Here is a 15,677-nt window from a genome sequence, read left to right on the forward strand (position 1 = left end):
GTAAGGAACGGTACGAGGAGCATGGAAACGGCTGGATGTGTGAGCAAGGAACGGGCTGCGGGGTGTAAGCGTCCAGGTGAAGCATCGACGTTACACAGGTTAGAGGTTAGGTCGACTTTTAGCCGAAGCGGGCCCTCGGTGCGTGCCGGGCTTCGCGTGCCGCGAGAACCAGCGGGGATCCGAGCCACGGCGGGTTCAAAAGGACCGCCGTGCGCGATCCGTGCTGGGCCTCGCTTTGAACGTCCGTGCTCCACTAGGCGGAGCGGGCGGCCCGATAGAAAGAGTCGTCATGGCGACCACTTTTTGTTGAGGAATTCCGGCAGGTCGAGATCGGGACATTGGATGGCTCCGTGCCGAGAAGGTGCGTGGGATCTCGGGCCGGGTAAACCTCCTTCCCTGCACCGAAGGCAGGATGCAGCCAGCCACTGGCACAAAACAACCAGCATCCATTGCTTGGCTTTACGAAGCCGGGCTTTGGACAGGGATTGGCGCACCGAGAGGTATTAGTGAGTCGACTGGGTGATGAGGTTAGTGTTTTGGACCCAAAATTAGAGAAAAACAAAATTTGATGATTGGCAAGGGATTGGCAGTAGTGATTGGCAGATGATGGGCAGTGATTGGCAAATTTTTAATTTGTTGAAATTTGATGTGAAAAATTGGTAGTGAGAGACCCCCGATGTGGTGGGATGGCATCCCTGCCACCCTTCCCATGGGGGGCAAAGGAGCACTAGATTATGGGGTGTATGGCAGTGAAAACTAGCCCGGGTGGGTTAGGATATGGTGTGTAGGGATCTAGCGAAGATGACATTAGGTAACGTTAAGTTTAGTTAGTGACTGATACCTGTAGTGGGGACGCAGGTAGATTAGTATGGATGATAATGACGTGGGAGCGCAATAGTTTAAAGGGACGACTGGGAAGCGCAAGTTTCAGAAGGGAGTAGTTAGCTGAGATGATGCTGTGTGTGTGAGGATTGTACAGGTGTGATTGCACAGGTGTGCAACTGGACAGGTGTGTGGAGCAGTGTGTGAGTAATGAGTGTTGTGGATCAGCGCGAATGCGCTTGGGGAGAGAAGGGTGCAGGTGGCACCAGGTGTGAGAGCACAGGTGTGCAAGTACAGGTGTGTGGAGAGAGTTGGAGTAAGTGGTACGGAGTGGTGTGCATGGTGCGAAGGTGTGGATGGGGGAAGAGTGGACCCCTTTCACGAATACCCGGGGCGGGTAGTGTAAGTGTTAGGTAGAGGGTATAGGTAAGTTGTGGTTGGATATTGGCATTTGTGGTGCGGTTGCAGAATGGTGTTGTGAATGGGTGCATTAGTGTTGTGGAAATGGCGGGGCGTGTAGCCTGTTAGTGTGTGTAGTTGGTTGGGCACTCCACCACTGTGAGGATGTCGGCCAGGTGAGGCCGCAGGTGGGCTCTGGGAGCCGGTAGAGTTGTGGATGGGGCCCGAGGATCCGGAGGACGGACCCGGGTAGCCCAGTGCCAGAGAGGGCACCGAGTGGGGAGAGTGCCAGAGGGCCTTCCCCAGGTAGTTAGGTTAGGGCAAGGAGCAGGTAAGCTCGGAGGCAACTGCAGTGGTGGAGGTGTGCAGGTGGGTAGACCCACTGGGAGAGGTACACGTCGCAGCCCAGAAATTGTACGAGGGCACCGGGAGATGAATCGGGGGAGTGAGACCCCAAATTGAAGAGCACCACAGTTTGGCCAATGGGAATTGGTTTTTAGAACCCATAGTGTAAGAGGGCCAATGGTTTGGCCGGAGAAAGACCCCGGGTAGTGTAAAGTTGTTAAAGTCACTTAGGAAATAGTTAGGATTGATGAACCTGTCGCACCATACGCAGCCACTTACCTGTGGTGATGATGATGACTCCACACCTGTGTTTTCTTTGTTTTGTAGCAGGAAATGAGATTGCTGTGGATTTGTGAGACGCATCACGACGTGGATGAGACATTGGGGTGATTCCATCCCTCCCTCCCTAGGAGGGACTGATGATGAATTGGTAATGGCAAATTTTGATGTTGAGTTGAAAATGGCAAATTTGATTGGTTCGGAGGGAGAGAAGACGAATTTGGTTTATGGGAGGAACGGGGAAGACAGTAGGGATGTTTGTTGATTTGTAAAGTAGATGTTTATGGGTAGTGTTGTGTTGTGTGGATACAGTAAGGGGTAAGGGAGGGGCCATGTAGGTTACCTGGTGGGGGGGGGTGGGGGCGTACGGTAGGAACGTACCTGTCTCACCTGGTTCCCATGTGCCCCCAGTGTGCATCACCTTACATTGCGTGCACTTTTGCGCCCTTACCACCTTACTCACTTGTCTGCTTCTTTTGTCTCCCACCTCCGAGGATCTGGCTTTGGGGTAGAGAGAGAGGAGAGAGAGGTGCTGGCTGCGCAGTTGTGGGCCTGCACTTTCGCTGTTTGCTGCCGGGATCGATACACCATATGGACCGCAATGTTTGTGGCCACCCACAATGGACCGCAGTTCGTTTGCGGCCAAGCACCACCCGGGGATGGACCTATGGGTCAACGTGGCACCTATGCCATACAGGTGAACCACTTTTAGTTAACACCAAGTGCACCACAAGAAGAGCAAGAGACACCTGCAGGGTTAGGGGTTGTCGAATTTATTTTTATTCCAATGAACAATGGTGACTGCACCGATTGGTGGTGGGGTGGTGCTTTTGATGCTGGGACGGGGTGCTCTGCACGTTATTAAAGGCCGTCGGCCACAGAGCACTCGTGGGTTGGTGTATCGATGTTGGCAAGCGCGCTCTCTCTATGCATAACATCTGCATGTGTTCCTCCAAAAACAGGTCCTGGATCGTAGTGTAAATAGCAGCGTAGTCTTGTAAATAATGCTCCCTACCGGCTGTATGTGTAGTTTGAGAATTCTTTCCGGATTCGGTTATCCTGTGGGTGTGTTTCTGTGAGGAGAAGGGTGCAACGTCGCAGGGGGACATATTTACTCATTTGTGAATATCTGTAAAACTGTCGCACTCAGGGTAGAGTTAATAGTAGAGGGAACTACATTGCGTGCCACACTAAAGTAGGTAAAAATTTATCGGGTCGGGACGCCCCGAGGGTAGAGAAGGGTGCAATGTTGCGAATATGGAATTTGGCCTCCATATCCGCTTGTAAATATTCCCCTATTTTCTCCAATACTCCCCAACTTTCCCTAATCCCCCATTCCCTAGTCCCATTGCATGTAAACAACAATCAGTAGAGCCGACCTTCCCCTTATTCCCCCATTAAATGTCGTGCCCAGGTCCACCGCACCACACGTAGACAACTTTCGGACATCTTGCTAGTTATTCTTAGTCTATGTCAGTTAAGGCCTCGTTTCCATTAATTATGACTCTTCGTTGCACCAGAATGTGATTATATGGCATCAGTAGTGAGTTTAGGACCTTTCCCATACCTCCTCCCATCTTCTTCCCCGTCTACAACAACAGAGGGGCACGGCGCTGCGCGGGGGGGAGTGTGCGTCCTCCCACCGGCTCGGTTAGCCGCCATCGACAATGCGCTCCAGACAACGCGCTCCAGACCATGCGCTCCACGGGGTTACCACAAAGGGGCTCCTTGTCAGCTCCTCGTCAAGGGCGGAGCCTGGTAAACCCCCCGCACGCACCCAATGAGAAGCAACGTGCCGATTCCACGAGGCGGAGCTAACGAGCCGAGGGCGTGTCACTCCCCGCCGGATATACGCGGCCACGTAGCGGACGTGACGTCAGATGCGCCCCCAGCTGGAGAAAGAACGTTGCCTGCGATCGCTGAGAGGAAGAGAACCCGCCTGTGAAAGAACGTTACCACCTCGAGCGCTGTGCAACCTTCCGCATCTCTGGACCGGACCGGGTCGACCCTGTCCTTGAGCCAAGAGTGCACCTTGAGCCATCGATACCCGCTGTCCTTTCCATCAATCCCCGTGTGAGTCAGCTTTGTCCCGTTTATCTGTCGTCTGTTGGGAATAATATAAGATTGTGTCTAAGTGCTTGTCTTTCTATGTTGTACCTCTCGTCCCTGTAATCTGACCTTCCGTAACGAATATAATCTCCTCCGGAGGTCTTGAGAACCGTATCCCTGGTGTCGTCATTATAATCCAGCCGTGTGTCTTCTTTTTCCTTTATTGATCCAGCGTAGCGCGGCTCCGTCAACGTCGAGTATAATCGGGTAATTTGTGCGGACACGACGGCCATTCCGCTCGGCCCACCTTAACATCAAAGTCGTGTCTGTAACAATATATATATATATATTGTATATATATATATATATATATATATATATATATATATATATATATATATACATACACATACACATGTTTACCGTATTTTTCAGCCTACAAGTTGATGTGGAGTACAAGTCGAATTGGATAATTTCCCCATTTTTCTTTCCTAATTTTTTTTTTGAATATAAGATCGAGGCTCGTGTAAGAACTGACATTAAACACAAAAAATATAAACGGACACATAAAACATATAATAAAGGGAGCGGGAGACAAGATGGGGAGAGAGAGGGAAGCACACAAATACAACAGTAGAGAACAGGGACATCGGAAGATCTGTGGAATGGAGAGGGCTTGGGGGTGTGGGTACACGGTATTGCAGAAATTTTTCTGAAAGGTTCACTTGGCTGCGCCTGGATGGGTTTGAGGGTTGTGGAGTATCGGCTGAAACACAAATCCTATCCAGGTTCCTCCTGATGACTCCATCGTGGCTCTTTACTTATTCGGGTTCTTTCTGATGACTCCAATGCAGTATTTGATCTTCCATCCGAAAGGTCGTCCCACAAAGTAATTCAAATAATATGTGCAAAACAGCTCATTAATAGTCATAACCCTGGAAGTACCGCAGCGACGATGAGTGTCAGAGAGGAATTAACACCTATATTTTTCTAACTGACTGTTTTGCTCACTACTGTAGTTGATCTAGCTTTGTCTTATACTCCAAATCGACTTATCTATGAATTAGTAAAGCCCAAATAAGTAAAGAACCTGAATAAGTAAAGAACAAGTGAAGAGCAAAGAATAAGTAAAGTGCAAAGAATAAGTAAAGAGCAAAGAATAAGTAAAGAGCAAAGAATAAATAAAGAGCAAAGAATAAATAAAGAGCAAAGAATAAGTAAAGAGCAAAGAATAAGTAAAGAGCAAAGAATAAGTAAAGAGCAAAGAATAACTAAAGAGTAAAGAATAAGTAAAGAGCAAAGATGGAGTCATCAGGAGGAACCTGGATAGGATTCGGTTTCTCTGTCATGGTGGCATTTTCCCACCTTTGCTAGTGCTGATGGCCTGTCAGACCATTTGGAGTTACACAAAAGACACATTATTATTTCCTTTCCAACCGTATGTGCTCGTCGAACACCTCATTCCAAAATAATGGGCATTAATATGGAGTTGGTCCCCCCCCCCCCCATTCTGCTATAACAGCCTCCACTCGTTTGGGAAGGCTTTCCACTAGATGTTGGAACATTGCTGCGGGGATTTGCTTCCATTCAGCCACAAGAGCATACTGATGTTGGGCGATTAGGCCTGGCTCGTAGTCGGCGTTCCAATTCATCCCAAAGGTGTTCGATGGGGTTGAGGTCAGGGCTCTGTGCAGGCCAGTCAAGTTCTTCCACACCGATCTCGACAAACCATTTTTGCATGGACCTCGCTTTGTGCATGGGGCATTGTCATGCTGAAACAGGAAATGGCCTTCCCCAAACTGTTTCCACAAAGTTGGAAGCACACAATCGCCTAGAATTTCATTATATGCTGTAGCATTAAGATTTCCCTTCAATGGAACTAAGGAGCTTAGCCCGAACCATTAAAAACAGCCCCAGACCATTATTCCTCCTCCACCAAACTTTATAGTTGGCACTATGCATTCGGGCAGGTAGCGTTCTCCTGGCATCCGCCAAACCCAGATTTGTCCGTCGGACTGCCAGATGGTGAAGCGTGATTCATCACTACAGAGAACGCATTTCCACTGCTCCAGAGTCCAGTGGCGGCGAGCTTAATAGCACTCCAGCCGACGCTTGGCATTGCGCATGGTGACCTTAGGCTTGTGTGCGGCTGCCCGGCCATGGAAACGCATTTCATGAAACTCCCGACGAACAGAGGCAGTTTGGAACTTGGTCGTGAGTGTTGCAACCGAGGACAGACAATTTTTACGCGCTTCAGCACTCGGCGGTCCCGTTCTGTAAGCTTGTGTGGCCTACCACTTCACCGCTGAGCTGTTGTTGCTCCTAGACATTTCCGCTTCACAATAACAGCACTTACAGTTGACCGGGGTGGCTCGAGCAGGGCCAAATTTGACCAACTGACTTGTTGGAAAGGTGGCATCCTATGACGGCTCCACGTTGAAAGTCACTGAGTTCTTCAGTACGGCCCATTCTCCTGCCAATATTTGTCTATGGAGATTGCATGGCTGTGTGCTTGATTATATATATATCTGTCAGCAATGGGTGTGGCTGAAACAGCCAAATGCACTAATTAAAAGGGGTGCCCTCATACTTTTGACCATGTAGTGTATATGGACATGCGTTGTGTGTGTAGAATGCTGTCGTCTTCCCTCCCCCATGTGTCTAAAACTTCTACCTCTTCACACCTTGTTTTTAAATGTTTTATCCCTTTGTAATGTGTCTTTTATTTAACTCTAAATGGTCTGACAGGCCATCAGCACTGGCAAAGGTGGGAAAATGCCACCATGACGGAGAAAGTGCGCCATCTAAAGTGGATGAAAGGTCGGGGCGGGTTGCCCCACCCACAGGCTGGGGCACCAGCCAATGGCAGCTGAGCGGGGGTGGTGCTTGTGGCTTCACGGCCGAGGGTGGGGGCAGAGACTATAAAAGGGGGCGGTGCAAACCGTGTAGAATAGATGCACGGAAACTTCGCTAGAAAGGCTGCACACACACTCCTAGTGTTTTCTCCATGGCATGGAACGCATCGGTCCACTGCATCCTGCCACGCCCCCAGAGCAAGTCACGCCCACCTCCCCCTCAGGTGGGCCTGTGTCTTCCTGCCGGGAATATATCCACCTGAGACTAAGTTGCGCCCTGTCGGACGCAGCCTGTGGTATTTTCAGTCTTGTCAATTTATTGTGGTCTTTTCTTCTGTGGTGTACTTGAGGCCCTAAGGCAGGGGTCACCAACCTTTTTTCCAATGTGGGCTACTTTTGATTAAGGAAATATTTCAACAGCTACTAAAACATAAATAGAAAATATATGAATTGATAAAGGTACAAATTTAGTTATCACAGTTAAATTACAAAAATACATATTTAGAGTGAAGGAAAATGGATCTTTACCTTTACTTCAGTGTGAAATTTGACACTACATGCTGTCCACCAGGACTGCGCAATCTGGTGTGTATCCTGAGAGGGCAACTCTGATGGAGACACCTTCAGATGCTCATCTGTCAGATGGGTTCGAAATTTAGATTTGATGCAGGTCATGTCAGAAAGGGAAGATTCGCAAGCGTAGGTAAAGCCAAATAGGGAAGCCACTTTCATTGCTACTTTTCAGACATTACTGTACTTTTCAGTATCCATAGGACTCCAGAGATTTGTGACAGATTGTCACTCCAGAGATTGACAGAAAATGTGACAGATTTGTGTCATTTTGAAGGCTGATAATCTCCATTTCCAAGGGGATACATCAAAGGTCAAACAGCACACTAATTTGTTCAGAAAGGTCACCACCATCAACTTCCATGAAGGGGGTTGACGTGAACATCATGTTCTTTGCTAAAGGGTTACTACCGCCACAGAATAACAAAAATGGTACTGTTGGAACCGTTACAGCTCCAACTCCTGCTTTAAAAAAAGGAACAGTTATGATTAAATGTGCACTAATTTTGTTCCACGTAAATTGATTATTATTAGCTTTCCAACAAAGTAAATCGATTATTACCTTTCCAACTGTACCATTTTTATTATTCTAACACAGAAGAACGCTTTAGAATAAAGCGTGATGGACAAGCGCGTACATACACTTCTAATTATTTGGAATTTTTAATTTAATTATAAAATTATTATTCCAAAAAAATTCATCCCCAACCTCCAAAAGGCAGCATTTTCTTTTTTTTTTCTGGCCAATATCACTGGATTGGACTGACGGATTTTAAAATATAATTTGCTGTATTCATGAAGGATCCAACTGGTGCCTGGTGTTGGCTTAGCGGTGAGGGTGCAGGCTTGGGATCCTAGGATCCTGGGTTTGAATCCCGGTTAAAAAAATATAACTACCTTTAGAGGCCATTTTTCCCCGCGAAGCGGGGGTTGGCCTTTTTCGGGAACCGTGGTTGTTGGTGTTTTTTTGGTCCCCTTTTTGAAGCAATGTTTTACGGCCGGATGCCCTTCCTGACACCAACCCTTTTTGCCGCCTTTAACGACAACCAGGGAATTACCAGTGAACTGGTACTCAATTAGCCGACCTCGGAAGGATGACAGGCTGAGTCAACCCCCCTGGCGTTAATTCAGCGATCGACTGGGATTCGAACCCAGGATCTTAGGATCCTAAGCCGGCACCCTAGCCGCTAGCCCAACACCAGGGTGAATCCCGGTCGATCGCTGAATTAACGCCAGGGGGGTTGACTCAGCCTGTCATCCTTCCGAGGTCGGCAAATTGAGTACCAGCTTGCTGGGATGAATGATCACGGTGTGTACTCTGATTTGGAATAGGTACACCGTATCCCTGCGCATCGTAAGAGGCGACTAAGGGTTGGCGTCAGGAAGGGCATCCGGCCATAAAAACATTGCCTGAAACAGGGAACCATGATTGTCATGGGGCCCGCAAGGCTAACCCCCGCTCCAGCGGGGAAAATGGCCTTAAAACGATCATTCATTCATTCATTCATGAAGGAATCGCTTGCTTTAGGATGGCATACATCCACCATTTACATGTGGAAATGCTACTTTAATGGTGTATTTCTGTACATAATGATGTTATTTCCACCAAGCCCCCCCTCCAAATAATCTAAGAAAGATCAGATGGAGATCTTTTAATTTTGCGTTTTTTGAAATAAAACGAGTGATGTAATTTAAATGAAACGCCAACAGCAAGACTTGCATTTAATCCTTGAAACACAATTCATACCTTGAACAGCTGATAAAGTTGATGGTTTAGAAAAAACTAATGTACCAATCATTTCACCTTGGAACAAAAGATCCTGCAGGCAACATGCAAAGCTTGGCATGCAGTTCTTGGAATTCGAGGAAAGAGCGAAAAACCCGGCTGGCACCCGCTTGGCCCTCTCTCTTTACTTCCACCACAAACACCTTGGTGAATTAGAAAATGGAGAGGAGTATTAAAGGAGAATCAAAGAACTACAGGAGTAGCACAAGCTAAAATTACCTAGAAGGGGAGAGGGGAGGGAGGGGGTGAGGGTATGGGGGGTGTGAGGGGGGGGGGGGGGCGGGGGTTAGATCCGTAACATGATTGGATGGGTCGGCCTGTTTGGTGTTTGCATGATGTGAAACATCACAGCTCAATATGTGATTGGGTCACTGCTTCAAATGCAAAATACTGTGTTGATTTGTCTGTTATTTTATATGGTCCTTGCATGTAATTCAAGTAATATTATAATAATGTCTCCTGGTGCCTTTGTCATTGCACATGACAAATGTGAAATTTCCAACATGAGCCGTAAATGCTGTATAATGAAAATGGATGGGTTCCTGGTCTCTCATATGGTCTACCGTGACGCCGTGGATTCCAAGGCCTGACATATAATCTATCACCATGAAATGTCCACAGCCTACGAAGGGGCTGACCATATCAGATCAGTGGTTTATTAAGCTTTTTTCTTTTTCTTACAGTTGTTTATCAACGTTTCCTTGCGCATGTATTCATGCCTGATCCCGCCTAGGTGTATTATAATCATCACTTAGTTTATCTCGATAATCTCAGGCTATCTAACCACCTCCATTCATTGATTACTCCCTTTTCCTGCCTTTGAAACACCCTTCACATATAACTCAACCCAATCATGGTCTTCTCTTTAGACTTTCAAAGTGTCCACTCACTGGCAGGTTGTGACTAAATTCTATGTCCATCTGTCCTGTCCTCTATTCCTTGTGACATCTGATTCCATCGTAATATTGAAGTGCAGTAGTTTTCGTTTGTCGTCCTGATAACCGATTGCCTTTTGCTCATCTATGAGCCTTTGATAACGGAGGATGAAGAGCGAGGACCTCAAGAAAACGTAAGAGATTCAATGTGCAGGAATTCGAAGGAATTGCGAAGGTGTGGTGGTGTGTTTAATAATCTGGAATGCAAAGGGGGTTAGGGGGGTATAAAAAAGCAAAAGTAAAAATGGGGATGCACAGTCTTGGTGAGTCTGTATGCAGTAAAGAGCTCAAGGCTGGAGGAATCTGGAAAGCCATCGTGGTGCAAAGCAATACAGAAAAGGCATGAAGGTCTTACATAATACTTCTCAGGATTATATCGCTTCTCATAGTTCACAACGGTTGCTGTGGTGACACGACCATCTGCTGCAAGGCTGTGGACTGAGGGTACAAAGGAAAGAGTGGGTAGGCTTCCCGCTGCTGTATTGCGACCACTGCCACCTCCAGGCTGACGGAGCTGGGCCAGATTGTGAATGAAGAAGTTAACTCTGGTGGAGAGGCTGCTAAGACTGGCTTTGATGAGGCTGATAGAAGGGAGGTGAGAACAAGAGAGGAAGGCGAGTGAAATGACATCAAAAATAATGACAGGAATCCAAAAAAGTGAAATTAAGATGACGCGTGGTGTTGCGTGTGCGGACTCCCACACAGCGTGTGCGTACACCAACACAGATAAACACTCTCCCTCCACCATGTCTTCAGGAATGGGTGAGGCTAATTTAGTATTATATTGGTTGACTGGCACTATAACATAAACAGGGAGTATACTGATGCTGTGGGGAAGGGTGTCAGTACCTTGTAAACATATCAGCTGCCTGTTGCTCTGTTACCCCAGGCAGCAAAGCTTCCTGGACGTACCTCAAATCCCGACAACTAGAAAGCTCAGGTAGACCACATTCCATCATCTGATAAGATGCAATATAGAATTGAGAATCCATTAAAAATGAATAAAATCACTGCATTTGACAAAGTTGTGCGTTTGAGTGTAGGTGAGCTAAAGAGTCAGGAAACCACAAAGTTACTCACGAGAGCAAGGTGAACGAGTATCAAACGTGTGTGTTTGCGGAGGCAGTTATACGCCTGACAGCAAATGTCAACAAAGGCATCGAATCGGGAAGTGGGATGATCCGCACCATTGATGATGTACGCCATATCTGCAGTCAGTACAAAGGGCACCCTGTCCCTAATGAGGTAGAAAAGGGAGGCAGCAAGAGCAGTAAGGCATTCAAAGAGGGAATGAGGGATGATTTTTAAAAAAATTTTTGTGTACAAGATCGAGACTCGTGAAAGAGCTAACATTAATCACACAAAAAGTCAAACCGACACATAAAACACAAAATAAGGGGAGCGGTAGACAAGATGGGGAGAGAGGGGGAAGGACGGACACAAACACAACATTTGAGAGCAAGGACATCGAGAGAACTGTGGGAGGGAGAGGGCTTGGGGGGGAGGTGGGAGAGGTATAAAACATATGAACACTGCAAGGACTTCCAGGAAAGAAGTTGGAATTTCAAAAAAGTGGATCTGGGGTGAATTAGTGGGGGTAGAAAAGATCAAGGTTTTGGATGGGGGAAGATAAGAGATGGTGATTGTTGGATTGTGTTGTGGGATCAAATTAATGAACGACAAGGCTTGATGCAGTAAGTGGTACTGCATACTTTTATATATTATTCTCATGGATTGTCAGTGAGTGATGGGATAATGGTGAACGAAGGAGGGGTCAAACATGCTAATGGTGTGCACACACACAGGCACATACGAATGCAAGCAGATGTCGGAACACCCACATGCGAACGCACACTTCTGGTTGCTATAGACATGACAGCAGTATTTTAAAGGGGAGGAAGAGGACATCTTGACTATTGAGCTCTAAAATCGACCGAGTTTCATGTCTAAAATAAAAAATCGACAAAGTGGTCGATGTCTGGCACTTCTGAATGGTGACATTTAATGAAAACAGCTGGGTGCGGCCATGTCAAATGAGAAAAGATGACAAGTTGCAAACGGTGAGCAATGGAAAGAACAAGACCTGCGAATACTGCCCAGCGTTTGTGCATGCCCCAGCCAGCGGCCAAAGTCGATATGGAAGAGGGACCCAGAAGGACAGAGCAGGACATTGTCGTTGTGGCGGTCGCAGACTCCAAGGACGTATGTGGCGACGCAGCTCCCGGCACAAGAAGCGATGAACCTCTCCTCAGCCTAAACATTAAGACAATTAATCATAAAAGTTTGATGTCATCCTTTTTCGGTTCATGAGAGCAGGTTCAAAAAAGTCGCGAGGTCTGAGAGCAAGATGGGAATTTAATTTGCTCTTTCAACCTCACAAAGATTCTGCACGGAGGCAGAAATCACAAACCCTGAGAAGAGAGGACAGCACAACACTATAAAGTATAAGAGAAGGAAGCAAGTTCGCATGGATGAACGGATGGACGAACAGCACCAAAAAAATATAAGTCCCCAGATGGGTGGATATCCATCCGAGTGCCAAAAAACAAGTTTAAACCCAATAATCTCAGAATCTTCTCAGGATTTTTTGGTGAATCCACAGCAGCTAATACAGTGCTATACTTTGGCCTGTCAGCCTTAAATGTGGCAACAGGGAGCCAATTGGCTGTCGAGCTCCTTCCATCATTGTCAGTTGTAAAGTCACATGATTGGGTTCAACCAAAATAATCATGATTTTTGTGAAAGAAAAATAAAACCAACAAGCAAGTTAATAAAATGAAGTATTAGGACTGAATAGAAGAATAATATCAAGAAGAATGATAATAATATAGACCTAATAATTGTTGCTAATGTAACGACGACGACAATGGTCCTAATTATTCCGACCTCGTGGAGTTAACCAAGGAAAGTGTTTGGCCCAAGTATTTCCAAAAACGGGCTGGACAGGCTTGCCATCTGATTGAAGTTGATTTGAACAGGAATTTATATTTTGTTGAGGTTCCCAATAATAACACATCTTCTGTTCATGAAGGACAGGACTTTTGATTTTGGTTGACTTTATATTTCAGCCAATTATTGACAGTGTGTCACAAAGTATACCATGTGCGGCTGAAGTACTGTCGTGGCCAAAAATATTGGCACCCTTGCACTTTTTTCAAATAATGCACCATTTCTTCCAAAACATTGTTGAAATTAAAAAATATTTTGGTATCCATATGTGTATTTCTTTGGTTTGCAGGGGAACAAAACAAAAAAAGCTGAAAAAATTACTGAATCCTAGCTTATTCCACACAGAAATGCTAAAATGGCCCGGACAATATTATTGGCACCTTTTAGAAGTTGTTAGAAATAATTCGATTTCAAACAGGTGAATCTCCTTTACTTTGGAATTGAACTCACCTGTGGTGAGTAGCAGGTGTTTGGAATATAAAAATCACTCATTCAACCAGTTTGAATGGAGAAAAGGAATCATTCTGCTGTTTTGTGTCACTGTGTACCGCAATGAGCATGGAGAAAAGAAAGAAAACCAGAGAATCGTCTGAGGAGGTCAGACACAAAATTGTAGCCAAGCATGGACAATCTCAAGGCTACAAGTCCATCTCCAGAGACCTTGATGTTCCTGTGTCCACCGTACGCAATGTTATCAGGAAGTTTAAGGCCCATTGCACTATAGCCAACCTCCCTGGACGACTTGGACGTGGCCGCAAGAGAAAACTTGATTGAAGATTGCAGCGAAGGATTGTTCGAATGGTGGAGAAAGCACCTCGAACAATGGCCAAACAGATTCAAGCTGACCTTTAGACACAAGGTATGACAGTTTCAACTCGCACCATCCGTCGCCAACTCAATGGAAGGGTAGGAGACCCAGCAGGACCCCACTAAGAGAGAGAGACATAAGAAAGCCCGACTGGAGTTTGCCAAAACACACCTGAACAAGCCAAAATCCTTCTGGGAGAATGTCCTGTGGACAGATGAGACCAAATTAGAGCTTTTTGGTAAAGCACATCATCTCTATGTTTACAGAAAACAAAATTAAGCCTTCAAAGAAAAGAACACCTTCCCTGCAGTCAAACATGGAGGAGGTTCAGTGATGTTTTGGGTTTGCTGTGCTGCCTCTGGCACTGGGTGTCTTGAATGTGTGTATGGCATCATTAAATCAGGAGGTTACCAAGGCATTTTGGAGCGCAATGTTCAACCCAGTGTCAGAAAGCTGGGTCTCTGTCGAAGGTCATGGGTCTTGCAGTAGGGCAATGACCCCAAACACACTTCAAAAATCACCCAGGAATGGTTCAAGACAAAACGCTGGACTGTTCGGAAGTGGCCAGCAATGAGTCCAGATCTCAATCCCCTTGAACACCTGTGGGGAGAAGGCACCATTCAAATCTGGGATAACTGGAGCAGTTTGCACAAGAAGAGTGGGCCAATCTGCCAGTAGAGAGGTGAAGGAAGCTCATTCATGGCTATAGGAAGTGCTTGACTGCAGTTATTTTGTCCTGAGGCCGTGCTACCAAATATTAAGTCTTGTGTGTCAATAATTTTGTCAATGCCATTTCCTTTTATTTTCTGATTTAAAAGGATATATTCGATTATGAATCAAAAACAAAGGTTCTGTCATATTAACAGTGAAATAAAGAATTGTGGAGACCAAATACTTTTGTCAATTCCATCTTATTTTTCGAGAAAATTGTGAGTTATTTGAAAAGAGTGCAAGGGTGTCAATATTTTTGGCCACGACTATATAAAGGCAAACACTCCAAAAATGACGGTATACTTAATGTGTTCCTTTGACGATTTATAAAGTCAAATACGGATTTTACCAATGATCTTGCTGGAAAAACATTGTAGTTAGTGCTATCTTGAGAATAGAATGATAGACAACAAATTTTTTTTTTTTTTTTTTTTTTTGTATACTGAATCGAGGCTCGTGAAAGAGCTAACATTTATTTCACAAACAAATCAAACAAACAAAATATATAAAAAGAGGGAGCGGTAGACAAGATGGGGGAGAGATGGGGAAGCACGCAAACACAACATTTGAGAGCAGGGACATCGGGAGATGTGTGGGAGGGAGAGGGCTTGAGGGGAGGAGGCGTGGGAAGGGGGGGGGGGGGGGGTGCGAGAAGTATAAAACACAAGGACACCAAGGACTTCCAGGACAGAAGTTGGTATTTCAAAAAAGTGGATTTGGGGTGAAATTAGCGGGGGTAGAAAAGATCAAGGTTTTGGATGGGGGAAGATAAGAGATGGTGGTGAACAGCTGTTTTAAAGACCTCGAGGGAGGAATGGGATTGAAGAGAGTGAGGGTGTTTGTTCCAGAGGCGGGAGAAAAGAGGAATGAAGGAGAGAAGGTGAGCAGAGAGTCTTGATTTTGGCAGTTTAACCATAAGAGGGTTGCAGGCAGATCTTGTGCGACCTGTAGGAATATTTGGGGGACAGAGCCCAGAGAGAGCTGGGGGGGGGGCAAGGCCGGAGAGGAGTCGGTGGAAGACGGCAAGACCACCAACCTGCCTGTGAGTGAAAGGCCCTCACAATCACCTTAATCGCGGGAGATTCCAATGATTCTGAACGCTTTGGTTTCAACAGCGTGAAGACGAGCTAGGTGTGAGGCAGGAGCACCAGCCCAGAGGGGAGAGCAGT

At 46.1% G+C, this 15,677-nt stretch overlaps 2 protein-coding genes across 3 annotated transcripts in view; one reads left to right on the forward strand and one right to left on the reverse strand.

Annotated features, from left to right (window-relative positions):
* Window positions 1-15,677, reverse strand: part of LOC137438656 (phosphatidylinositol 4-phosphate 3-kinase C2 domain-containing subunit beta) — a 156,264-nt gene that overhangs the window by 26,153 nt on the left and 114,434 nt on the right. For both annotated transcript variants that reach the window (XM_068133889.2, XM_068133890.2), the window contains exons 24-28: window positions 12,124-12,293; window positions 11,121-11,277; window positions 10,890-10,999; window positions 10,396-10,621; window positions 9,124-9,248 (exon numbers count right to left, since the gene is read on the reverse strand). In XM_068133889.2, coding sequence (XP_067989990.2) covers window positions 9,124-9,248; window positions 10,396-10,621; window positions 10,890-10,999; window positions 11,121-11,277; window positions 12,124-12,293 — 788 coding nt within the window. The remainder of the gene's footprint in view (window positions 1-9,123; window positions 9,249-10,395; window positions 10,622-10,889; window positions 11,000-11,120; window positions 11,278-12,123; window positions 12,294-15,677) is intronic.
* CENATAC (centrosomal AT-AC splicing factor) overlaps window positions 2,312-15,677 on the forward strand; it is a 480,847-nt gene continuing 467,481 nt past the window's right edge. The window contains exon 1 of the mRNA XM_078767150.1: window positions 2,312-2,542. Coding sequence (XP_078623276.1) covers window positions 2,447-2,542 — 96 coding nt within the window. The 5' untranslated portion in view covers window positions 2,312-2,446. The remainder of the gene's footprint in view (window positions 2,543-15,677) is intronic.

The sequence above is a fragment of the Myxine glutinosa genome, chromosome 13 (assembly GCF_964187855.1).
Source record: "Myxine glutinosa chromosome 13, kmMyxGlut1.1, whole genome shotgun sequence".
Classification (NCBI taxonomy): Eukaryota; Metazoa; Chordata; class Myxini; order Myxiniformes; family Myxinidae; genus Myxine; species Myxine glutinosa.